At 45.1% G+C, this 27,056-nt stretch overlaps 1 protein-coding gene across 4 annotated transcripts in view; it reads left to right on the top strand.

Annotated features, from left to right (window-relative positions):
- Positions 1–26,786, top strand: part of RBM47 (RNA binding motif protein 47) — an 86,844-nt gene extending 60,058 nt beyond the window's left edge. For 3 of the 4 annotated variants that reach the window (XM_087724833.1, XM_087724835.1, XM_087724834.1), the window contains exons 2-5: positions 5,219–6,385; positions 22,884–23,090; positions 24,954–25,156; positions 26,268–26,786. In XM_087724833.1, coding sequence (XP_087580959.1) covers positions 5,248–6,385; positions 22,884–23,090; positions 24,954–25,156; positions 26,268–26,504 — 1,785 coding nt within the window. In that variant the 5' untranslated portion in view covers positions 5,219–5,247 and the 3' untranslated portion in view covers positions 26,505–26,786. The remainder of the gene's footprint in view (positions 1–5,218; positions 6,386–22,883; positions 23,091–24,953; positions 25,157–26,267) is intronic. The other variant, XM_087724836.1, reaches the window with a different exon arrangement.
- Positions 26,787–27,056: the final 270 nt, after the last annotated feature.

The raw sequence follows: 27,056 nt of genomic DNA, 5'->3' as shown, positions 1-27,056 counted from the left end.
CGATGTTTCATTAACTCACACGCTGTTCTTCTGAAAAGATTAACAGGTTGCTTACGATCTGCCTGGATATTTTAAGGATATTGCCTTGGGCTACAAAAACATAGTTTTTTTTTCAAGGAGATCCCCAGATTGTTCTTGATTTCATTGGCCGGGTCCAATCCAAGAGGAGATTTCAAAGTTGGCTTTTCACTTCTCCCCATTCAGAAAATGGACGAAGCCTTAACTTTTTTTTTTAATGGGTTTTGCTTTTCGCCCAAACCCAACTTTAAAATTAGAGCTGATTTATCCTCATATTTGTTGAACGCCATTAAATATATGAATATTCTTGAAAGGATCTTTTTTCCTGCTTAAGCATTTTACTGCATGAGAGGAAGGGAGAGACAGGGAGGGAGGGAGAGGAAGAGAGGTGGAAGAGAAAGAGAGGGAAAGGGAAAGCGAGTGGGGGAGAGAGGGAGGGGGAGAGAGGGAGGGGGAGAGGGAGGGAGAAATAGAGAGAGAGAGGGTGGAAGAGTGGAAGAGAGGGAAAGGGAAAGAGTGGGAGAGGATGGAAGAGAGGGAAAGGGAGGGGAGAGGAGAGGGAGGGAGAGAGTGGGAAAGAAGTGGTGAGAGGAAGAGAGAGGTAGAGGGTGGAAGAGTGGAAGAGAGGGAAAGGGAAAGAAAGTGGGAGAGAGGATGGAAGAGAGGGAAAGGGAGGGGAGAGGGAGAGGAGAGGGAGGGAGAGAGTGGGAGAGAAATGGAGAGAGGGAAAGGGAGAGAGCGGGAGGGAGAAGGTGGAAGAGTGGAAGAGAGGGAAAGGGAAAGAAAGCGGGAGAGAAGGAGAGAGGATGGAAGAGAGGGAAAGGGAGCGGGGAGAGTGGGAGAGGGAGAGCAGAGGGAAACGGAGAGAGAGAAATGGAGAGAGAGGGCAGAAGAGAGGGAAAAGGGAGAGAGAGGGAGGGAGAGAAGGAGAGAGGGGGAGCAGGGAGGGAGGGAGAGAGATCTCAACATGCGACCAAAACCGAGCCCAAAATTTCTGCCGCTAAGAGAGAGCATTCAATGAATTTTGAATCACTGCAGTCCATTAAATGAGTAACACAGTAGTTAAGCGAATCCGTCTTCCCTACTGACTTTGCCCGTCAGACGGTCGCAAAAGGGAATTGCGTGACCCCCGGGATGCTGCAACGGTCATCCATAGGAACCAGTTGCCCAGCGTCCGACATTTCGGTCGCGTGGCCACGCCGCTGCTTCGACGGTCGTATGCGTGAAAACTCTGTCCTAAGTCCCTTTGTTTCTGGCCGTCGTAACTTTGAACGATCCCTGGGGGCGCGGTTGTCCGTCAAGGGCCTACCTGCGCGAACCTCAAGTGAGGCTGATTTCACCGGTCCCCTAGCACCAATAACGCTGATTTCATCATTTCAGCCAGAAGGTTCAAAGGTCCTGTAGAGTCAGACCAGGGAACAGGATTGCCACACTCTCTTCAGCTTCAGTTATGGTGATGTGGTAACAATTTTCACAGCCGTAATAATAAGTTTCACTCCCGTGGTCCATCCATTTCCCTTCCGTTGGAAGCCTCTGTTGCAGTGGTAGCCAAAAAAGCCAACACAATCCTAAATTGCATGAACAGAGGGATACAATCCAGATCAAGGGAGGTATTAATACTCCTCCATAAAGCCTTAGTAAGACCACACCTAGAATCCTGCATCCAGTTTTGGTCACCACACTATAAAAAAAGATGTTGAGACTCTAGAAAGAGTGCAGAGAAGAGCAACCAGGATGATTGGGGGACTGGAGGCTCAAACATACGATGAACGGTTGCAGGAACTGGGCATGGCTGGTCTAGAGAAGAGAAGGACCAGGGGAGACAGGAGAGCAATCTTCCAATATTTGAGGGGCTGCCACAGAGAAAGTGGGGGGGACAAGCTATTTTCCAAGGCACCCGAAAAGCCAGACAAGGAACAATGGATGGAAACTGATCAAGGAGAGAGATTCAATCTGGAAATAAGGAGAAATTTCCTGGCGGAACAGGCAACCCACGGAACAGAAGTGGTGGGAGATTCCTCACGGGAGGCTTTCAAGAAGAGATTGGACTGCCCTTTGTCAGAAAGGGTGTAGGGTTTCCTGCTTGAGCAGGGGGGGTTGGACTAGATGACCTGTAAAGGTCCCTTCCAGCTCTGTTAATCTGTTAAAAAGCTGATCTCCTCACGCTAATTAATGAGTAACTCAAGGATATTTGACTTTTGAGCGCAAGGTGAAAAAGAGCCTCTGTGTGTGTGTGTGTGTGTGTGTGTGTGTGTAGGACAGGGGTGACTGCACGCCCGCGAGTGTGTAAGGCGGAGAGGAGGAAGTTGAACGTGGCAAAACGCTGGCATTTTAGACCTCGCTGATTTCTCTTTGCAGAAGAAAACTGCTTTTTTTTTTAATCCCTAAGAAGTACTGGTGGAGTTTCTATGCCGGTTCTCAGCCATCCAGGTCATGGTTGCCCCAAATGTGCCTTTTTTTTTTCAAGAGGCAAATAGCAATAGCAATAGCAATAGCAGTTAGACTTATATACCGCTTCATAGGGCTTTCAGCCCTCTCTAAGCGGTTTACAGAGAGTCAGCATATTGCCCCCGACAATCTGGGTCCTCATTTTACCCACCTCGGAAGGATGGAAGGCTGAGTCAACCCTGAGCCGGTGAGATTTGAACCGCTGACCTGCTGATCTAGCAGTAGCCTGCAGTGCTGCATTTAACCACTGCGCCACCTTGGAGTGGAGTTTCTGGTTTTTCTTTGAAGACTTTTTGCTTCTCACCCAAGAAGCTTCTTCGGCTCTGTAGCGTACAGCTCAGGGATCAGCAGCCCATGGCTCTGGAGCTGCATGTGGCTCTTGCTGCGGCTCCCTGTCGCTCAAAATATGCGTCGCAACTGCCAGTGTGCGACACCCACCGACGTGCAATTTATTGAGCTTTTGGACCAGTGGTGGGTTTCAAAATTTTTTAGAACCTCTTCTGTGGGTGTGGCCTGCTTTGTGGGAGTGGCTTGCTGGCCATGTGAGTGGGTGGGAGTGGCTTGCCAGACATGTGACCGAGTGGGAGTGGCTTGGCAGTCATGTGACTGGGTGGGCATGGCCAACTTGTAAAATGTGGTGAAACTCACTTAACAACACTCTTGCTTAGCAACCAAAATGATGGCTCAGAAACTCTGGCATTTGAAGCATTCAAGTCTTAAAGCTGTCAAGTTACAAGACCCTCGCACCCCTAACCCTTTAGGGAAAAAACCCCAGGGGTGTTCCAACTTGACAGCTTTAAGAATTGTGGACAATTTGGAGAGTGATGCAATGTTCTTAGGAGATGGTAGAATGTAATGAGCATGTGTTCTCAAAGGGTGTTGGGCAATTCCTCTTATGGCTGAGGGCTAATCCTACCTTTGTTCAGACCTTGCTGCGAGGAATTTTTGCCTATGAATAGAGCTATCTATCTCTTGATCTCTTAATGCTGACATCTGCTGTGGGCTATTAAGAAAGGTGCGGGCTGATTTCCCAGAGCATGTTCCTTCATATTTCTCATCCGGGGAAATATAATATTCTGCCTTTTTAAAAAAAAATATTTCTCAAAATATTTCACTCTTCTAGGAGAGGGGTGGGGGCTAGCTTTCTACAAACGTATGGGGTTATATTTCTGATATTTTGGGGTGGCTGCTTCTTCCTAAATCTGAAAAGGCAGCCTTTAACCATTCTTCTCATTGCTCCCAGCAGCTACTCAGAATTTAATTGTGGAATGAAACACCCCCTACAAAATTCACGGCCTTAGTATTTTCATCCAAGGTGTACGATCACAATTAACGCCCCAATTCTACTATTTTACTACACAGTTTGGAAATATGCCACACGGCAGTTTTGATTACAAACATCCAAGAAATAGCAAATCGATTTTCCAACGTCCTTTTATTTATTTTTTTACAAACGCTCTGCACGAGTGTTTTTCCAAAACTTTGTAAATTGAAGATCCGCTGTCAGCCTCCTTTTGAAGCATTAAGGTTGTAAACCCAGGAATTGTTGCCGAATCTTAAATACAAGTTGTCCTCGGCTTACGATAGTTCGTTTAGTGGCCGTTCAAAGTTACGACGGCACTGAAAAAAAGGCACTCAAAGGCTTTCAACACTTACGAGCTTTGTGGCATCCCCATGCTCACGGGATCAAAATTCAGACACTTGGCAACGGGTTCATAACGTACCGTATGACCCTTGATTCCCATTTACGTCCTTCAGATAAGCCAACTCCATAGAGAAGCCAGATTCGCTTAACAACTGAGGCAAGCAAGGCCATAAACATGGGGGGGGCACTCACTCAACAAATGCCTCGCTTAACAACAGAAATCTGGGGCTCAATTATGACTGTAAGTCTAGGACAGGGGTGTCAAACTCGATTGCAGTGAGGGCCGCATCAGGGTTGTATTTGACCTCGGAGGACAGGGGGGGGGGTGTTGGCTGGCCAGGGTGGGCGTGGCCAGATTGATGTCACTCGTGTGGGGGGCGCCTGTGGTTCCCCAAGCGCTCTGCCAGAGAAAATGGGCTCCTGAGCTCCGTTTTCAGCGGCGATGGCCTCCTGCAATCCTCTGCCAGTGAAATAGGCTCCTGAGCTCCGTTTTCAGCGGCAATGGCCTCCTGCAACCCTCTGCCAGTGAAATAGAGCCGAGGTGGCACAGTGGTTAAATGCAGCACTGCAGGCTATTTCAGCTGACTGCTAGTTCGGCAGTTCGGCGGTTCAAATATCACCGGCTCAAGGTTGACTCAGCCTTCCATCCTTCTGAGGTGGGTAAAATGAGGACCCGGATTGTGGTTGGGGGCAATATGCTGACTCTGTAAACCGCTTAGAGAGGGCTAAAAGCCCTATGAAGCGGTAGATAAGTCTAACTGCTATTGCTATTGCTAAATAGGTCCTGAGCTCCATTTTCAGCTGTGATGGCCTCCTGCAACCCTCTGCCAGTGAAAACAGAACTCCGTTTTTGCTAGCAGAAGCACCATTGGCCGGTCCTTCACAAGGGCAGCCCCACGGGCCAGATCTAATCACTCATTGGGCTGGATCCGGCCCGCGGGCCTTGAGTTTGACACCCCTGGTCTAGGAGGACCTGTACAGGAATCTTAAATTTGTTGCAGGCCAGATTTTGAGTAATCGTGTTTTGTTTCTTTGAAACATGACCGGTGAGATTTCTTTGAATGGTAGCATCTAATTGATGGAATTCCTTCTGTTTTCTTTATCCAGGAATCTCAGAGGTTGATGATTAGGCCATAATGACAGCTGAAGATTCTACAGCGAGGATGGATAATGATTCCTCCAGCATGCAGACAAATAAAATTCCCGAAGGGCTCTCGGGCGTGCCAAACGAGGCCGCGCTATTGCAATTGTTAGATCGCACCGGTTACACCATGATTCAGGAGAACGGGCAACGAAAGTATGGAGGTCCACCCCCTGGCTGGGAAGGCTTACACCCTCCCCGGGGCTGCGAGGTCTTTGTGGGCAAAATTCCTCGGGACGTCTACGAGGACGAGCTGGTCCCTGTCTTTGAGACCGCGGGACGGATCTACGAAATGCGGCTGATGATGGATTTTGACGGTAAGAATCGCGGCTACGCCTTCGTGATGTACACCCAGAAATACGAAGCCAAGCGTGCAGTCAAAGAACTCAACAACTACGAGATCCGTCCGGGACGACTGTTAGGGGTGTGTTGCAGCGTGGACAACTGCCGGCTCTTCATCGGTGGGATCCCCAAGACGAAGAAGAGGGAGGAGATCCTGGACGAGATCTCCAAGGTGACGGAAGGCGTGCTGGACGTCATCGTCTACGCCAGCGCGGCCGACAAGTTGAAAAACCGAGGCTTCGCTTTCGTGGAGTACGAAAGCCACCGAGCGGCCGCCATGGCGAGAAGGAAGCTGATGCCTGGACGGATCCAGCTGTGGGGGCACCAGATCGCTGTCGATTGGGCCGAGCCGGAAATCGATGTGGACGAAGACGTCATGGAGACGGTGAAAATCTTGTACGTGAGGAATTTGATGATCGAGACCACGGAGGAGACCATTAAGAAGGTCTTTGGTCAGTTTAACCCCAGCAGCATAGAACGGGTGAAGAAAATCCGAGATTACGCTTTCGTGCACTTTACCAGCCGCGAAGACGCGGTTCATGCCATGAATAACCTCAACGGCACCGAACTGGAAGGGTCGTGTCTGGAGGTCACCTTGGCCAAGCCGGTAGACAAAGAGCAGTATACCCGATACCAGAAAGCCGCCAAGGGAGGAGGAGGAGGAGGAGCAACAGCCGCCGAAGTGACTCAGCAACCTAACTATGTTTACTCTTGCGATCCGTACACGCTCGCCTATTACGGGTACCCGTACAATGCCCTGATTGGTCCAAATCGAGAATATTTTGTGAAAGGTGAGTGTATAAATTTTGGCACAGCTCCGGGAGGGATTAGAGTTACGTCCCCCAGAGGGAGCTGATCTTGCCTGGGGTCAGAAGCTGAGGAGGATTGAGGTTTTGAGTAGGAAGTGTTGGGAAGTTATTGAGGTGGCGCAGTGGTTAGGGTGCAGTACTGCAGGCCACTTCAGCTGACCGTTATCTGCAGTTCAGCGGTTCTAATCTCACCGGCTCAAGGTTGACTCCTTCCGAGGTGGGTGAAATGAGGACCCAGACTGTGGGGGCGATATGCTGACTCTGTAAACCGCTTAGAGAGGGCTGAAAGCCCTATGAAGCGGTATATAAGTCTAACTGATATTGCTATTGCTATTTCTGGGAAAATAAATGGCATAGAATCGAAATAGAAATCGAAATAATAGAAAGAGATAATAGAAATAGAAACAGAATAGAGCTGGAAGGGACCTTGGAGGTCTCCTAGTCCAGCCCCCTGCTCAAGCAGGAGAACCTGTACCTTTTAGTTTTTTTAAAAAAAATAGCATTTACTAAATTTTCCAACATTTAAAAACAATACCCAAAACCCCAAACATAAATGTACACTTCTAGCAGCTTTTCCATATCGGTATCAATATCTTTCGTAACAATCCTATTTACAAAAAATCCCATCTCTATAATACCATCCTAATTTCTGTCCTTATTTAAGTTATAATAACATCTATTCACAAACCTATATCATATATTTCTCATACATTTTACCCTCTATATATTATACCTTTAACGTTTATGCCTTAAGTTTTACGTTAACTCTCAAGCCAGGAATACCATCTATTCCAAATTTGGTAATATTCAAGATTCTTCCCTCTCCTTCATTTCCATAGACAATCTATCCATTTCTGCGCATTCATGGATTTTCCTTCTTATAATTGGGTCTGGAGGAGCATCTGAAACAAACAAACAAATGGACCTATACCATTTTAGAGAACTGTCTATCTAGACTCTTCTTAAAAACCTCCAGCGACGAAGCACCCGCGACTTCTGGTGGCAAGCTGTTCCACTGGTTAATTGTCCTCCCTGTTAGGAAGTTTCTCCTTAATTCCTCTCCTTGATTAGTTTCCAACCATTCTTTCTTGCCCTGTCCTGCACAGACTAATTGTATATTAATACACATGATTGTATGTAGACTCTAACTGTCTAGAGACGCTAATGGTCTAGGGTTTCCTGCTTGAGCACGGGGTTAGACTAGAAGACCTCCATGGTCCCTTCCAGCTCTGTTCTGATTGATATGGATTTATACCCGCTCGTTATAGCCAAGAAACCTACTTGGGAGTGCCCATGAAGTCATCAAGCCTAGAGCTTGACTAGAGGATAACTTTTCGTTTAGTCTGGCTTGGTGGCAGTGTCTTGCTAGGCTTCACGATCTTGGAAAGCAGCTTGGATGAGAGACCACAAGGAGATCCCAAGGCTATAAAATAGACTGAGAGCCAAAGAACCTGGAGGGACGAGTTAGTAAAACACTCCTGTATTATTGCCAGAAAAACCCTGCAAATGTGTCCATGAAGCCACCAAGAGCTGAGGTTAAGTAAAAACATAAGGGGATTATTTTTTTAGTGTATTTATTTTACGACGGAGGTCTATGTATCTTAAGTGGCTTTCTTCGCTTTAATGCATTCCAGATGTGCCGGGCATATACAGTTCCTAGAAATCATAAACCCCGTGGTCAAGACGGTTGCCCCCGATCGGGGAAGGTGGATCTTTGACCTTGTTTAAGTTGCGAACAACGTTTTTCATGCTAAAAATATTTCAACTTCTCGGCTCGAGTGTAGCTCAGTTGTGACTAAAAGGCCAATAGACAACACAAATGGAAAAAGAAAAGAGAGATTTTTTTTCGGGCAGTAACCCACCCCTGCTCATAAGTCACTTTTTTCAAGGTCGTTGTAACTTGAAATAGTCACTAAGTGAACTGTTTTAAGTCGAGAACTACCTGTAGCGCTGAAAAGCAAATGGGGACCTTTGTGAATTTTTTTTAATAACCAGAAGTAGACTTACTTTTAATTCTACTCTCTGTTAATGAAGTCCATTTTTTTTAAAAGATGTTGCAATTTTGTGATCTTAAAGCAGTGTTTTTCAACCACTGTGCCGCGGCACACTAGTGTGCCGTGACATAGTGTAAGGTGTGCCGTGGGAAAATTACTTTATATATAGTCAATATAGGCACAGAGTTAATTTTTTTTAACATTTTCTAATGGTGGTGTGCCTTGTGATTTTTTTCATGAAAAAAGTGTGCCTTTGCACAAAAAAGGTTGAAAAACACTGTCTTAAAGGATAGGAGAATATTTATCCATTTGCCAGAAAATGTATAAGAAAAATGGAGGAAATCATGACTAAGCAACATGCAGCAGCTGAATAGTATAGAAACATGCCACCTTAAATTTTAATTTCAGCTACGTTGATCACACCGTATTAGCTAATCTTTCTAGATAATAAAATAATAAAAAGTCAGTTCAATGGCCACCAAGCAACCTTTGACAACTGATCCAGGGAAATTAACAATCTCTCTCTTTCTCTCTCTCTCTCTCTCTCTTTTTTTTTTTTTTTTTTTGCTTTTCGTGTAAACGATATCCAAAGTTCATAAACAGGTTCACAATTTGAGGTCAATGATTTAACAACACGGGAATATCTTTATGTCCCAACACCCGCATGACACATTTCTTCCAATTTGATTTCATTTTATTGTACACCCACAGAGTAGGTTCAAACAATTTTTGAAACCCACCACTGGCCCATGGGGCCAGTTTTTCGTGCTCCGGAGGCTTCTGGGAAGCTCCTGAAGCCTCCGGAGACTGTTTTCGCCCTCCCCAGGCTCCTAGAAAGCCTCTGGAGCCTGGGGAGCGTGAAAAAAGCACACTAAAAGTGTGGGCGCGGGGGAGTGCAGGCACACTGGGGCCACGCGCATAGCATTATGGGTGTGGCACGCCCGCACACGCCCACCCCTGCGCTCCCCACAGTTTGGACACGCAAGCCAAAAAAGTTCAGCCATGACTGATATATACTCTTCACCTACTTTGTAGATTTATAAACCTTAATCAAACTAAGCAGAGAAACAGCTGGCAAGAAAGAAAGGTTGATCTTTAATATAAGTCACTAGCCGATAAGCCGCCGTTGCCCACGTATTTATTTATAGGGAGGGGGGGAAATGTCCGTAATTTCTAATGTTGGATTTCCCCTCTTACCAGAGGGAGCCCCCTTGTGGAGTACTGTGAAGCCGTTTCCAGGGCAACTCCACTGCCTTACAAAAAGAAGCCATTTTATGGCAGTACAGTAGAAGCCATTTTAAGGAACAACAGGCTGTATCTTAACAGAACACACACCCCGAGGGGTGTTAGGGGTGTCTTATCCACACAGTATTTGTTTCCAGAGAGTAAGTCATCTGTGTACCAAGTTTGATTGAAATTGCTCAAGGCGTTTCAGAGTTATGCTGGAAAATACACACACACATATATACATATACATATATAATTATTTATTTATATGTCAATTGTCTTCCCGAATTGTTGCACTTATATGGCATTGCCAAGACTGGGGGGGAGGGGGGGATAAAATGACCCAACTTGATTCTTTCCAGCAATTTTAGCATGATTGATCTATTTTCAAAAACAGATATTCCAATGCACGTTTTCGCTGAGGGTAATATTTGCGATAAATCCCATTTCATTCACTTTATGAATCATCACTTGAACTATAATTTATAACCGAGTCTCAATGGGTTTTTCTGAATTTTGAATTTATTTTTTTAAAATTTAGACAAGCGGTTGAGTTTTTCACCTTGTTTTCCTAATGACTTTGGAACTAAGTTACTTATTTGAAGATTTTCTTTTTTTTTTTTAATTGAAAATTTTGGGAAAAAAAAACTTTTACAAACTTTTACCTCCCTCCCCCTCCCCACCCATCCACCCCCCAGTCTCCCCCCCACCCACCCCCACCCCTGGCTTCCCAGAACCAATACAGGGTATAAATCTCTAACAAAGATATTCTAAGATAAACTTTAAAAAAAAGTTAGTATCATCTTTCATTTGAGCTTTAACTCCTCTTTGCTAGGCTAGCTCTAAACAGATTATATCATTCCTTGTTTCTTCAGTCATAAACTATCTGGAATTTCTTAGTCCCATATTTATTTTGAGTATACTTATTTGAAGATTTTCAAAAGATTTTCTTTTTCTTTTATTTATTTATTTTTTTTAAAAAAAGCTTGCACCCCTTAAGAAATATTATCTCTCCGAGGATCAATTTATGGGGAAATTAGCCTGCATGAAAAAACTGTTGTTGAGACAAGGGGCTATAAATACGGACCCCGTATTTTAGTACACTATTTATAATTTAATAATCTCTTATAGACTGGACCCTTCTGTTTGTACCCACCCAAAGATATTTATGCGAGACTTCAAGAGATCTGCTCATACAGTAGAGGTAACCAACTGACTTGATACTATAGTTGGAGATTTGACACAGATGGTCCACCTCAATCTCTCTTTTTTTTTATGTCGTCTTGCAAAATCCTAAACGAAATCATCATTCTTTTACTTGACCCAATGAGTAGGTGATATATGTGTCTTGCCCATTGATTTAATGTCTTATTGGAATCGTTTGAAAGAGAAAGCTCCTAGTCATTCTCGTTGACGATATTCGTATTATTATTCACCCTAATCGGATCAAGCTCAACCTTTGCCACCATGAGATATCATCCACCCATGATATTTTTGCAAATCGGCGAAATAAATACGCTTTCAGTAAATTCGCAGGCGTTTCATCCATTGAACAGGAAGATTCAACCCTGTTAAATGCTTTTTCTCTTCCAAGGAATTCCATGCAATCGTCTGTGCTTCTTAATCATATTAAAATACTAGCTGGATGTCAAGAATAATGAGACAGTAGGGCATGACCAAATCATGTGTGTTAGTGGTCCTTCAAATTTATTGCATCCGTGGCATAGAAAGGTAGATGACCAACCTTTTAAAAACAAAATCTGCGGGTAAATTTCTTTTACTTACTTGTTTTTTTGTCCTCTGGGGTAAAATACGATAAAATGAGGCAGAGTGATTAATTAACATGCCTTATCTTTTCAGTCTGAAATGTAAGTTTCCAGCATTTGGGATCATAGCAGATTTAAAACCTGTGATCTGGAATCGACAGCAAGAGTGGTGTGGTGGCCTAGAGGTGAGGCTCTCGCCTCTCAATCAGGAGGCTGGGAGTTCAATCCTAGGTAGAGGCAGCTATTTCTCTCTCTCTCAGCACACTGAGAATATATCTGCTGAACAAAACTCCGTATTGGCGACAGGGAAAGGCATCCGGCCATTAAAACACTCTGCTAGCTCTATTTAGTTGCCCAGACTCCACCCACAAGGGATTATGGGGTCGTTAAATGATGATGATGAATGACGATAATCTGGAATTGACAGCAAAATCCAGCGAGTGCAGAAATGAACTACACTTGCTAAGAATTCTTATTCTGAAAGTTTCTTCTACAGGTGGCCCTCGACTTACTGAGCGTTCAAAGTTATAATGGCACTGAAATATCCCCGTGGTCATGTGATCAAAATTCAGATGCTTGGCCACTGACCTGTATTTATGACCGTTGTCCTGGGTTGTGTGATCCCCTTTTGCAACCTTCTGATAAGCAAAGACAACGGGGGAAGCCACTCTACGACTCTGTTACTCACTTAACAACTGCAGTGATTCAGACTTAACGACTGTGTAACAAGAAAGGTCGTAAAACGGGGAGAAACTCACTTAATAATGTCTGGCTAAAGCACAGAAATTTGGGGCTGAATTGTGGTCGTAAGTCGAGGATTACCTCCACCTTATTCTCTGACAATGATACGCATTTTGCCAATATTTTACGTAAGCAGTACATGTCTTTTTTTCCCTTGTGACTTCTATAAAATTGCTCGGCCAATTGGCCAGGGATGGGATTCAGCCGGTTCGCACCGGTTTGGGTGAACCGGTTGTTATGATTTTGCGCAGTTCGGAGAACAGGTATAATCGACCACCGGCTGGCCACGCCCATCCTGCCCTGCCTTGCCCCGCCCTGCCAAACCCTGCCCTATATATTATCTTGTTTGTTTATTCCATTTGTATGCCGCCCTATTCCCGAGAGACTCAGGGCGGCTAACAAGCAGGGGGGAAGGGGAATACAAACAAAAACAAGAAACAGGCAAGTTAAAACAGAGTAACAGTCACCGTGACCCGTCAAAACTGCGAATGACAAAATCGCGCTCGACGAAAGCGTGCATTTGACGTCATCACAGCGCGACGGAAAAAATTAAAAATTGAAATAAAAATAAAATTAAAGCAAGCCGATTCACATAAAGGTAAGGGTTAGGGTTAGGGTTAGGGTTAGGGTTAGGTTAAGGGTTAGGGTTAGGTTTAGAGCGTTAGGGTTAGGTTTAGCGTTAGGTTAAGGGTTAGCGTTAGGTTTAGCGTTAGGTTAACGGTTAGGTTTAGGGTTAGATTTAGGGTTAGGTTAAGGGTTAGGTTTAGGGTTAGGTTTAGGGTTAGGTTTGGGGGGGTTAGGGTAAAGTTTTCGCTTTATTTTTACATTTATCGATCACAGCGCGATGTTTTCGTCGCACTGTGATGATGTCAAATGCGCGCTTTCGTCGAGCGCGATTTTGTCATCCGCGGTTTTGTGGTGGAACCACAGTCACAACAGTTTAAGTGGGGCCGGGAACTCATCAGCCCCAGGCCTGCCGGAACAGCCAGGTCTTAGTGGCTTTGCGGAAAGCCGGAAGAATGGTGAGGGTCCGGATCTCCACGGGGAGATCGTTCCAGAGGGCCGGAGCAGCCACAGAGAAGGCCCTCCCCCGAGGGGTCGACAGTCGACATTGGCCAGCAGATGGTATTCGGAGGAGGCCTAATCTGTGGGATCTAATTGGGCGTAATTTCCTAATTTCCTTCGCCACGTGATCCAGACAGTCCAGCTAATCTCCGTGCCTCGCCTGGTCTACTCACCAAAGGTAAGCATGCTGCCTGCTTGCCCTTCACCTCGGGTCAGGGCCCAGGGGCACGCCGTTCCCTGGCTCCGGCCTTGCCCTGGAGCTGCCACCCGCTCACTGCCTGCTCACTGCCCGCTCACCGCCCACCTCGGCCAGGTCGGGAAATGCGCCATTCCCCAGCTTCAGCCTTGCCCTGGGCCTCCGCCCACATGCAGCCACCTCCCTCAAACTACCCAAAGTACTGCAGTGGCGCTCTTGCAGCCATCCCTTGCCAAGACTCGGTTGCTCGTGGAGACCCTCCATGTGGTCTCTGGGTCAGATGGCTGCTTCTCTCCGCTGCTGCTCTTGCTGGGAGAGAGAGAGAGAGCATCGGTTGTTAAAGAGCCGAGGTGGCGCAGTGGTTAGAGTGCAGTACTGCAGGCCACTTCAGCTGACTGCTAAGCTGCAGTTCGGCGGTTCAAATCTCACCGGCTCAGGGTTGACTCAGCCTTCCATCCTTCCGAGGTGGGTGAAATGAGGACCCGGATTGTTGTTGGGGGCGATATGCTGACTCTGTAAACCGCTTAGAGAGGGCTGAAAGCCCTATGAAGCAGTATATAAGTCTAACTGCTATTGCTATTTGGGTTGAATCCCACCACTGCATTCGGCTAACGTGTTTGAACAGTACAATGTTTAATTTGAAGGTGGGAGGAGTTAATATATTATTCTTTTTAAAGCTACACCGGGTTTATCCAGCTGGGCACAGAAATGTGTATCTCCCTTGATTTCTGTGGGAGAATATGAGTGCATTGATCGTGCTGGCTCCCCATTCTTAGTTTGTTGTTGTTAGTTGCAACGCCGTGTCCGACCCATCGTGACCCCATGGACAAGGTTCCTCCAGGCCTTCCTGTCCTCTACCATCCCCTGAAGTCCATTTAAGCTCACGCAGACTGCTTTGGTGACTGCATCCAGCCACCTCATTCTCTGTTGAGCCGAGGTGGCGCAGTGGTTAAATGCAGCACTGCAGGCTATTTCAGCTGACTGCTAGTTCGGCAGTTCGGCGGTTCAAATCTCACCGGCTCAAGGTTGACTCAGCCTTCCATCCTTCCGAGGTGGGTAAAATGAGGACCCGGATTGTTGTTGGGGGCAATATGCTGAATCTGTAAACCGCTTAGAGAGGGCTGAAAGCCCTATGAAGCGGTATATAAGTCTAACTGCTATTGCTATTGTTGTCCCCTTCTTCTTCTTTTGCCCTCCATCGTTCCCAGCATGAGGCTCTTCTCCAGGGAGTCCTTCCTTCTCATTAGGTGGCCAAAGTCCTTGGTTTTCCTCTTCAGGATCTGGCCTTCTCAAGAGCAGTCAGGGTTGATCTCCTCTAGGACTGACCGGTTGGATGGCCTTGCAGTCCAAGGGACTCGCAGGAGTCTTCTCCAGCCCCAGAGTTCAAAGGCCTCCATTCTTTGGCTTCCTTCCTTCTCATTAGATGGCCAAAGTCTTTGAGTTTCCTCTTCAGGATCCGGCCTTCTAAAGAGCAGTCGGGGTTGATCTCCTCTAGGACTGACCAGTTGGATGGCCTTGCAGTCCAAGGGACTCAATGCAGGAGTCTTCTTCTCCAGCACCAGAGTTCAAAGGCCTTTGGCGCTCTGCCTTCCTTAAGGTCCCACTTCCACAGCCATCCATTGCAACTGGGGAAACCACCGCTTAAAACCATTTCTTAGTTATTTCATACAAATAGGCTGGAAGAAGTGGTTATACTATCTGCGTCATGTTTTGGTAGATCTACCTTGCATTTCATTCTTGCGAGTTTTTAGATGACACAATTTAGATCAGTGTTTCTCAACCTTGGTAACTTGAAGATGTCCGGACTTCAACTCCCAGAATTCCCCAGCCAGCATTCGCTGGCTGGGGAATTCTGGGAGTTAAAGTCCGGACATCTTCAAGTTACCAAGGTTGAGAAACACTGATTTAGATGGTGTTTTGTTTTCCTTTGTTGCTGTTTTTACCATAGCAAACGAACGGAGGCAGCTCTGCGTGGGTCGTCACCCCGAAAGAGACGACATTCTGAGATGTTTTGAACATAAACAGGTTTCTGCGGAGATGTTCCCCTCTCTATAAATGAAATGTTTTGTGTGTCATCAAATAACTCCATCCCCTAATATATACCCTGGCGAACTAAAACAGGGCAGTGAGGTTCTTATTTAGTGTTTAGGGTTATCACAGGAGGGGATTCGAGATGCAAGTTGCCAAGATCACCCACGGGGTTTGAGACGAGCTGTCAGACAGAATTGATGGGCTTGGACGCCTTAGCAGGAAACAGTGCAGGCGTGCATTGTGCAAAAATCCATCATTTCGTCCCATCAGCTCAAAAATACTCGATTTGGTTAAGAAGAGTCCGTTCAGAAGTGAAGCAGCTCTGAACCGAATTCCTGGGGGGTTCCCTGGTAATTAGGGGGTCCAGTAAGAAAAAAAAATTCAGAAAAAAATACTTCCGGTCTCCACAATGTAGAAAAGATGTGGAGACTCTGGAAAGAGTGCAGAGAAGAGCCACAAAGAGGATTAGGGGACTGGAGACTAAAACATATGAAGAACGGTTGCAGGAACTGGGTAGGTCTAGTTTAATGAAAAGAAGGACTAAGGGAGACATGATAGCAATCTTCCAATATCTCAGGGGTTGCCCCAAAGAAGAGGAAGTCAAACTATTCTCCAAGGCACCTGAGGGCACAACAAAAAGCAATGGGTGGAAACTAATCAAGGAGAGAAGCAACTTAGAACTGAGAATGAATTTCCTGATAGTTAGAACAATGAATCAGTGAAACAACTTGCCTCCAGAAGTTGTGAATGCCCCAACACTGCAAGTCTTTAAGAAGATGTTGGATGGCCATTTGTCTGAAATAGTGTAGGGTTTCCTGCCTAGGCAGGGGGTTAGACTAGAAGACCTCCAAGGTCCCTTCCATCTCTGCTATTATATTGTAACTTCAACCAGCTGGCCAGTCTCACATTCCTCCAAGATAAAGTTACAACAATTCAGAGGGGGGGGGGGGTTCATACCGGTTCTAGCTGCTATTGCTGCTAAGATGGCTGCTAGAGAGCCGAGGTGGAGCAGTGGTTAAATGCAGCACTGCAGGCTACTTCAGCTGACTGCAGTTCGGCTGTTCAAATCTCACTGGCTCAGGGTTGACTCAGCCTTCCATCCTTCCGAGGTGGGTAAAATGAGGACCCGGATTGTTGTTGGGGGCAATGTGCTGACTCTGTAAACCGCTTAGAGGGCTGAAAGCCCTATGAAGCGGTATATAAGTCTAACTGCTATTGCTATTGCTATTGCTAAGATGTTGGGATTTTTAATTTTTGAAGTGGGGGAGGGAGGGAAACTGCGATGGCAGTCCAGCTTGTCCAGAAATGCAGATTTAAAACAATATATATATATATATATATATATATATATATATATATATATATATATATATATATATATATATATATATATATATATATATATATATATATATATATATATATATATATATATATATATATATAAGATTTTTTTTACAACCCCTGGTAAGCCCCAATTATGGGAGAAAGCTAACTGCTTCCATCATCTGTCTATCGGCTCGTCACAAGAGTCCATCATGACAGAAACCCAATATTTTTACTGTTGCCTTTGTTATATTTGTGGTTTTTTTTTATTTGTGCTGATAAATAAATAAAGGGAGACTAGTATAGATCTATTTCAAGCTATTTAGCTCTCATCAGCTAGCCATACCCTTACTGGGATTTGAACCTGTGCTGTATTACATCCTAGGCAAACTTCTTAGCCATTAGGCCACAGGCTCTTATCCGTTATCAGCGAAGCCAGGGTGAAAGTATGTATGTATGTATGTATATGTGTGTGTGTGTATATATATATATATGTATGTATGTATGTATGTATGTATGTATGTGTATATATATATATATGTATGTATGTATGTATGTATGTGTATATATATATATATATATGTATGTATGTATGTATGTGTATATATATATGTATGTATGTATGTATGTATGTGTATATATATATATGTATGTATGTGTGTGTGTGTGTGTGTATGTATGTATGTATGTATATATATATATATATATATATATATATATATATATATATATATATATATATATACATACATACATACATACATACATACATACATACATACATACATACATACATACATACATATATATATATATATATATATATATATATATATATATACATATATATATATATATTTAAAAAGTTGTGCAGTTCTTCCTAGCTGCCATGGCACTCTGGGCAAATGTGGATTTAGGAAAACCAGAAGGTAGCATTTATAGAAAGGCAGAAAAAAGAAGGGAGATAAGAAGGGGAAAAAGAAAGCGGCTACGAATTTCCTGCTTGCAAATGTTTTCCTGAGGTCAGAAAAGGCTTCGGGAGGCGGACAAAAACAGGTTGTGCACCTTTTCGATTGCGGTTGTTGCTAGGTGAGGACACACAACTCGATAGCTCCGGGAAACCGCACTTGCCGTCTCGTAGCAATAAAAAGTAGCTGAGCTGAGAAATCACGTACAAAGTAGGTTGTGAGTCCCAAATCCCTTGCAGGATGAATGTTGGATGGTAATCGAGCAGCGATTCCCTTCCTCCCCCGCCCCACCCTTTTTAAAAAAAAATTCATAATATTAAAATGCACTTATAATTTTGTCCAGGTTTTCTTTGGCTGAAAAGAGGAGGCGGAAAACACCTTAAATTTTGATTTATGAGTTTGAGAATCAGGAAGAGTAGAGTATAGAAAGGCAGCTAAGACGTAACCCGTTAGAGAGGATAAAATATAAAGGTGACGACTGTCCGCAAGATTGGAAATCATTTCTTTTTAGCATTTTCTTCTTCTTTTTCTTCTTGGTCTCCTCTCCCCCCACCCTCCCCCTGTCCTTTCTTTTCTGTTTGCTGATCCTTTTTAATGCTCTGTTTTCAGTTTCCCTTCCATCTCAATTGTTTTTGCCTTGCAAAACACTTCTTGGGTAAGAATTAATGAAAAGACGGGGGGAAGGGAGAGAGAGAAAGGGAAACAAGGAGGGAGGGGGAGAGAGAGGGAGAGAGGGAAAAGGAAAGAGAAATGGAGGGGAGAGAGGGTGAAAGAGGGACAGAGAGAGGGAGGGAAGGAGAGGGTGAGGGAAAGGGAGAGGGGGGAGGGAGAGGGAGAGAGGGACAAAGAGGGTGGAAGAGAGGGAAGGAGAGAGGGGGAGGAAGAGGGGTAAGGGGGTGGAAGAGAGGGATAGAGAGAGGGAAAGGGAGAGAGGGAGAGAGAGGGTAGAAGAGATGGACAGAGAGACAGAAGGGGAGAGAGGTGGAAGGGAAGGGGAGAGTGTTGGAAGAGCGGGACAGAGATAGGGAAAAGGGGAGAGGAAGAGAGCGAAAGAGAGAGAGGGAGAGGGTGGGAGAGATGGAAAGGGAGAGAGGGGGAGGAGGGGGAGAGAGGGACAGAGGGGAAAAAGGAAAGGGAGGGAGAGGGGGATAGAGAAGATGAGAGAGAAAGGGAGAGAGGGAATGGGAGAGAGGGAGGGAAAAGGAGAGAGGGGAGAGAGGGGGAGAGAAGATTGAAGAAAGGGAGAGAGGGAGGAGAGAGAGAGAAAGAAAAGAAAGAAAGAAAGAAAGAAAGAAAGAAGGGAGGGAGGGAGGGAGGGAGGAATGGAGGGAAGAAGGAAGGGAGAGAGGGAGGTGAGAGAGGGAGAGAGCAAGGGGTTGTTTTTTAAATGATTGAGTTTTGCTGCTGTTTGTAAATTCGATGTTTTGATATGTCTGCAAGCTTTTCTCTAACTTTAGCATTGCTTTTATTTCTGTATCTTTTAAAAAAAACAAGCTAGATTGTAAGATAGGAACTAAAGGGAAAAAAACGGACCTAAACTTGATGGCATCATGGGATACTACGAGTATTCCCAGCCATGGAAGGTGAACGGGGGATAAGGCCACCTAAGGGACGATCAGATAAAAGAGTTTTTAATCTATAACCGGAGCAAGAAATGCAGAAGAGACTCTCCCTAGTTTCTCAGGAAGTAAAAGTGGGGGGCAGGGGAGAGAGAATCATATAGGTAGTCCTCAACTTACGGCTACAATTGAATCCAAATTTTCTATTGTTAAGTAAGACATTTGTTCAATGAGTTTGGCCCCGTTTTTTTATCAACCTTTCACTGCAGCCGATAAGTTAGTAAGCCGGTTGTTAAGTGAATCTTGCTTCCCCATTGCTGGTCAGAAAGTCGCCAAAGGAAGCCACAAGACCTTCAGCTTCATACATCTGAACGGCTTTCCATGCATCTGAATGTCAATCATGCCATGAAGGAGCTTACAAAGATTGTAACTATGCAGTCCCGTTTTGTCGGTGCCAATGTGTTCTGACCCCACCCCCTCCATACGCCGAGGCACCCCAAGACAAGATTACTGCTAGACAATTTATTCACAGTAAATTAACACACTGACAAGACCTGGGCAGCAATCCAGACTTCCAAAATAAGAGCTTCTCCAGAGTTGGTATATTAGTTGAATCCTGCAAACAGCCTCCTCCCAAAGTCTCTCCTTATATACTCTCTTGGGAGGAGCCTAATTACAACCACCTGGGTTCAATTATCTTCTGTATCTGCGTAGTTGCTCTCGGCGTTTATCTGCCCGCCTTTGCCTGGCGTCCAGGACCAACTCCCTTAGCTCCTCCCCACTGCACCAGGGCCTGACGTCATGGGCACACTCCCTTTGGCTTTCACCGCTGCTCCATGCCTCAGGCGCCTCCTGGTGGCCAACCAGCCTCTCTGGTCCCTGCTCAGAGTCTGAACCCTGTCCAAGGTCCTCCACATCTTCCAGAGCCGACTTATAGGGCCCCTCGCTATCGGAGTCTGTTTGCAGTTCCAACAGCTCTTGCTGGGCCACAACGCCAACTTTGAACTGTCGCTAAATGAGCTGTTGTAAGACGAGGAGTACCTGTACTTACAGATTTGCAAGAGGGAGGTCGCCTTACTAGGAAGAGCAGGCTGCCAAGATAGCCAGACGAGCTAATTCTATTTTATCGTAAAAACTGTGCTGATATAATCTTGCAAATCTGAAAAATGCAACTCTCCCGCCATCACGTTTCCAGTCTGAGCACTTTTGAGCTTCGGCAGTGGAATACACCTTCTCTTCTCTGGCTTATTCTACAATAGTGGTCAAAACCTTTTGGGAAAAGTATATTTTTGAGGTTTGATGGCTAATAACACCACTTTTTCTTTTTTGGGAGTGGTACCATAAAATTATATATCAATGAAAAGGTAATTTAATCAAGAATGTAATGCAACAAAGTTTGTTCAAGTGCCTGTATTCTATGAGAAGGTATAGCCAAATATAGCCAGCAATAAAATTCAGTTAGTAGAAGCAATCCCTCAATCTTGGTTTCACATTATAACAGCTGCATTTGAACTAAAAGACTTGGTTCACTCATTGGGAAGATGGTGTAAGGCCGTAATTCATGCTAAAGGTTACCCAACTAAGTGTTAACTGACATGGTGATCGTTTTTGTATATCTCATTTTTTCTATGGTGATAGTTTTGGTATATCTCATTTTTTTCTACGTGTTTCATTTTTCTTCTTTATAACTGCTATTCTAATAGCAAATCCTCCCTAAGCTTTATTGCATTACGTTCTTGATTAAATTATCTTTCCATTGATATATAATTTTATGGTACTACTCCAAAAGAAGAGTGGTGTTATTAGCTATCAAACCTCAAAAAATACTGCGCACTTTCCCCAAAAGGTTTCCACAATTTTGGCCACAACTGTAGCTGTTTCTTCTTATGACTCCCACTCTCAAGGTCTTTCCCACATTCCTTTATACGAGAGGATTCAAAGCACCCGCCGGTATAGATCAGACTTCTTTGGAACATAGCATGTTCTCCCTTCCGCTCCCAAGTTTGGTACTATTGGATATATTACAGATTCTGTGCAGTTTGGAGAACCCTCAAATCCCCTTCCTGGCTGGCCCCGCCCCTCCCCTCCCTTCTGAACTTTCTAGAATAGTGTTTCTAGACCTCAACAATGTTGTGTAGACCTCAACAATATTGTGTAGGCTCCAAATCCCCAACCAGCTCCTACCCCTCTTAAAGTTGCCAAGGTTGGATCTGCGCCCTCCTGAGTTAAGTCATGAGATTTATTCTGCAAAATTAAGTTCTAGGGGTGTCTTTAAAGGGGGCAACCTTAAAACTTGCGGACTTCAACTCCCAGAATTCCCCAGCCAGTTACTCGTGAGAATAACTAGATAAGGCTTTAAGAATCCAGATCTATAAGTAACACTATATGACAGAAAGTGACCAATCATGCTGGCTGGGGAGTTCTGGGAGTTGAAGTCCCCAAGTCTTAAATTTGCCAAGTGTGAAGAGCCCGGTTCTAGAGCATGGAAACTAGAGAATATCACACACGCACACACGGAAAAAACATATAGTATTTTCCAAATCTTTGCAATTCCTGGAGGTCGAGCTCCATATTAGGAATGGGGCAGCATGTTTTCTGGGTTCCACCACAAAACTGCGATCGACTAAACGCGCTCGACGAAACCATGTAGCTGACATCATCACAGGGCGACAACAGCGCGGAGACAGAAGCACGTTGTAAACGCTAAACCTAAAATTAACCTCTAATCCTAAACCTAACACCCCTAAACCTAACCCTAACCCTAAACCTAACCCTTAACCTAACCCTAAACCTAATCCTAACCCTTAACTAACCCTAAACCTAACCCTTAACCTAACCCTAAACCTAATCCTAACCCTTAACTAACCCTAAACCTAACCCTTAACCTAACCCTAAATCTAACCCTAACCCTTAACCTAACCCTAAACTTAACCCTTAACCTAACCCTAACCCTTAACCTAACCCTAACCCTAACCCTAAACCTAACCCTTAACCTAACCCTAAACCTAACCCTTAACCTAACCCTAAATCTAACCCTTAACCTAACCCTAAACCTAATCCTAACCCTTAACTAACCCTAAACCTAACCCTTAACCTAACCCTAAATCTAACCCTAACCCTTAACCTAACCCTAAACCTAACCCTTAACCTAACCCTAAATCTAACCCTAACCCTTAACCTAACCCTAACCCTAACCCTAAACCTAACCCTTAACCTAACCCTAAACCTAACCCTTAACCTAACCCTAAATCTAACCCTAACCCTTAACCTAACCCTAAAGCTAACCCTAAACTTAACCCTAAACCTAACCCTAAACCTAACCCTTGCCTTAACTTGAATCGACTTGCTTTCAAAGCGCTATTTAAAGCGCTCTTCTTTCTCCGCGCTGGCTGTTGTCGCCCTGTTGATGACGTCAGCGACGCGGTTTAATCGGGCGCTTTAGTCGAGCGCGGTTTTGTCGTGCCACATGTTTTCTGAGCTTTGCAACATCTTTTCTCTCCCCCCCCTTCCTCGTCTTACGTTTTAGTCACCTTTTTGGGCTGGTTCCAAGTGTAACTTACCTGTTTGCCATTTTTATTTGTTTTTTATCTTTTATTTGACTTACAAGCAGGCAGCGTTAGAGGCAGAGGACGGGGCGCAGCAGGCAACCGTGTGCCTGGCCCGAGAGGATCCTACCTGGGCGGTTACTCCGCAGGCCGCGGCATCTATAGCAGATACCACGAAGGGAAAGGGAAACAGCAAGAAAAAGGCTACGAGATGATGCCCAATCTGGAATTGTCTACCGTCAGCCCCATGGCAATGAAACCTGGAACAGGTCAGTAGATAGATTATCTTTATTGTCACTTTTTTACTATTGGATATGTTACAGATTCTGTAACATGTATCTGGAGAACCCGCAAATCCCCTTCCTGGCTGGCCCCGCCCCTCCCCTCCAGAGTGAGTTCCGGCTTCTGCTACTGCTGGTTTGCTCAGGGGCGTGCTTGCTTGAAGTGTGCTATGCGCTGTAACGTTCCCGTGGTTCGCCCATGAGGCCCATGAGGGAACTATATTACAACAATGCGCGCATGTAACAGTAGTAAAAAAATGCTTCTGCGCATGTGCAGAAGAAAAAACAAGATGGCGGGACCTACGGCAGCGCTGATAGAACTGGTTTGGGGGGTGTGGCAGGCCGAGTTATTACCTACTCAACCGAACCGGTCTGAACCGGTAGGAACGCATCTTTGCGCCCTTCCCAGGAGTCTCCATGCAGCCTGTTTTGGATATAGGTATGTGTAGGGTACACTTGGAGGCTTGGGGAGGGTAAAAAAACGGCCCTACCAGAAGTTCAGGGAGGCTGGAAACTGGCCCGTTTACGGCCTCGGGTGAGCCTCCTGCACCATCATGGTGCAGGAGGCTGACTAGGCCACACCCACCATGGCCACCCCACCAAGCAACCAGGCAGGGAACCCCTTGCTAAAATTTTTGAAGCCCACCCCTGGAGATATATATATATATCCCATACATATAAATACATACATATGTTAATCGCCGTCCTCCTTGAATACGTATCGGAAAGAGGACGCTTGAGTGTCCACAAGGTTGAAAAAAATGTGGCTGAATTTGGATGGAACAAAACTGTGGCTGAATTTGGATGTTCTGCTTCAGATACCACCTCCTAGAAAGGAACAAGGAAAATGGCATGAAAGGGACATGTAGCATCCCAGACAATCTTGCCAACTTTGCTCGAGCATCGCTTCTATGCCATGTCTTGGATAGAAGTGAGTGAACTGCCAATAATCTTTTCTGCTGTCCTCACCACTCTCTGAACTGCCTTCCTGTCTGAATCAGTAAGGCTTCCAATCCCGACTGTAATGCGGTATAATAGGATGCTCTCTATAGAAAGTGGTGAGGACAGGAGAAGGAAGATGCACCTGTCTGAAGCAGTAAGGCTTCCAATCCCGACTGTAATGCAGTATAATAGGATGCTCGCTATAGAAAGTGGTGAGGACAGGGGAAGGAAGATGTACTTTTCTCATGCGATGCAGAAAATGTGGGTGTTGCTGTGCCCGTTTCACAGTGTCTCACTGTTGGGTGACCAAGCCAGCCTACTTGTTAGCTGCACACCCAGAAACTCAATGCTGCTTGATGAAGTATGAAATATGATTCTTAGGGTGAGAAAAAGACGATGGGAAAGGATTTAAAGAAAATTGGGTTGGTCCTCTCATGCTGCTGGACCCTCTGGTTGAAGGGGTACAAGCAGGGATGAAATGCTATCAGTTCGGGCCGGTTCGCCCGAACCAGTAGTAAAAAATGCTACTGGTTCACAGAACCAGTAGTAAAAAAATACTAAAATATAGTTTTTTTTAAAAAAAATTGCAACGATCACACATCGCACAGCAAAAACTGGTGTGTGTGTGGGGGGGGGTCAAAAACAGGGCTGGGGGATCATTTTTTGCACCATACCAGTTGCAACGGGATCCGGAACCCACCACTGGAGTGCGCCTAGCAGAAGATTTATTACTTGCACCCAAGAGAGGGTCCAGAATGATTCTTGCATCACATCGGCCCCAAAAGGACCTTGACCTGATCACTAAAGCTTGATTCCAGGGCAGGAGACCTTCCAAGGTGGACTTCCGCTGTAGATTGAAAGCTGATATGTTAAGGCCCATCCTCACCCGACCTCCTTGATCTGTTGCAGTGGCAATTCCAACCATTGGAACCCAATATTCCATGTTCCAAGCCACACCAGCCACCAAGGTGATCGACGATGGGAAGATCCATGCAATGGAACATATCATCAGTCCTATCAGCGTCCAGCAGGATCCAGCCAGCGCCGCCGCGGCCGCTGCAGTGGCAACAGGTGCTGTCATACCTGCGGTGTCCACCCCGCCTCCTTTCCAGGTATGCTTTCTTAAGCCTTTCAAGAAGGTGTAGAAACACCAGCCCTTTCTATTCCTGCGAGTAAGAGAACACCGGCTCGTATTAAGAGAAGGAGACCTCTTGCCTTGCAAATACAGGTAGTCCTCGACTTACAACCACAGTGGGGTCCAACGTTTATGTTGCTAAGTGAGAAATTTGTTAAGTGAGTTTGGCCTCATTTTACGGCTTTCCTTGCTACATTTGTTAAGTGAATCACGGCCGTTGTTAAATTGTTCACCCGGCTGTGAAGCGCAACCTGACATCCCTTTTGACTTTGCTGGTCAGAAGGTCGTAAAAAGGGGACACTACGACCGTCGTAAATATGAGCCCGTTGCCAAACATCCGAATTTTAATCATGGCACCATGCAACGGTGCTTGTGTGAAAACTGGCCACAAGGCACTTTCTTCACTGCTGTTGTAACTTTGGATGGCCACTAAATGAATCATTGTGAGACCAGGTCTACCTGTGCCTTGTTTCTCTGAAAATAAGACCTCCCCGGTTAATAAGCCCAATTGGGCTTTTGAGCACATGTGCTAAAATAAGCCCTCCCTTGAAAATAAGCCCTCCCTTGAAAATAAGCCCTCCCTTGAAAATAAGCCCTCACAGAAAATATTGCAACACAGCAGCATCCATGAAGTGACCATGCTCACCGTCTCCACCTCAAAAATAATAAGCCCTCCCCGAAAATAAGGCCAAGTGCTTATTTCAGAGGGGCAAGACCCTGTCTTATTTTCAGGGAAACACAGTAGTAGGCAGATATTTGAATATAGAAACTACAATTGGAGGTTTTACCATTTTGTTATGGCTGCCACCTTGGTTTTCTGTCATCATTTTTCTTTTAACAACATGATAATCCCTTGCAGGGTGGAGCCTGGGCAACTAAGTGGAGCTAGCAGAATGTTTATTTGACCAGATGCCCTTCCTGTTGCCAATGTGGAGTTTTGTTCAGCAGATATATTCTCAATTGTGCCCAGAGAGAGAAATATCTGCCTCTCCCTGGGATCGAACCTTGGTTTTCTGACACCCTTAGGGGAAATCTAGTTCCTTTACAGGTGGTGGCGGGATTGAACTCTTGAATGCTCTCTCCGGCAGGGCCGTCCGATAACTCCCGTGTACGCCATGGCACCTAGTATGCAGAGAATTCCAGCCGCGGGAATCTACGGCGCAGGCTACATTCCCTTCGCGGCTCCTGCCACCACAATTGCCACACTACAGAAGAACGCGGCTGCCGCCGCCGCAGCTTATGGAGGATACGCGGGGTACATCCCGCAAGCATTTCCAGCTACCGCCATTCAAATCCCCATCCATGATGTCTATCAAACCTACTGAGACTTGCTGGCCAAGGGTTGGGGTGGGGGTGTCACGGCTGGTCGAAGCTGAAGGAACATTTTACTATTTATGAAGAAAAACCTACTGTAGAATTTCATGCTTGGATGTCAGTAAACGGAGGATAAAAATCTGAACGTGAAGTTTCTCACCGACACAGCATCATGTTTGAAATCCTTTTATACAGATGAAGTTTTTACTAACTTTGTAGGCCTATCGGGTTTTTGGGGTGTTTTTTATTTTAAAGAAAGGAAGAGAAAAAAAAACGCGATGCGAATTCCTACATTTCTAACATGGCTGGTTTTTGAAAGCCGTGCTTCCCCTTACAGGTTTATATTCCGTTGTAGAGTCTTTCTTTCTTTCTTTCTTTCTTTCTTTCTTTCTTTCTTTCTTTCTTTCTTTCTTTCTTTCTTTCTTTCCTTTTTGGCCTTTTTATTTTCGCTGCGTTTGTGCTATGAAGGTTATTTTTTTTTTAGTTAAGTCCTGCACTCCAGAATTGTCTATTTTGTAGGGCCTTGAATAATATATCAAGTAAATATTTAAAAAAAAAAGTGA

The sequence above is a fragment of the Thamnophis sirtalis genome, unplaced genomic scaffold, assembly GCF_051295495.1.
Source record: "Thamnophis sirtalis isolate CommonGarterSnake01/CBP01778 unplaced genomic scaffold, rThaSir2_p1.2 scaffold_10, whole genome shotgun sequence".
NCBI classification, from domain to species: Eukaryota; Metazoa; Chordata; class Lepidosauria; order Squamata; family Natricidae; genus Thamnophis; species Thamnophis sirtalis.
The sequence above is the reverse complement of the archived record's forward strand: the minus strand, read 5'-3'. Positions and strand labels throughout refer to the sequence as shown.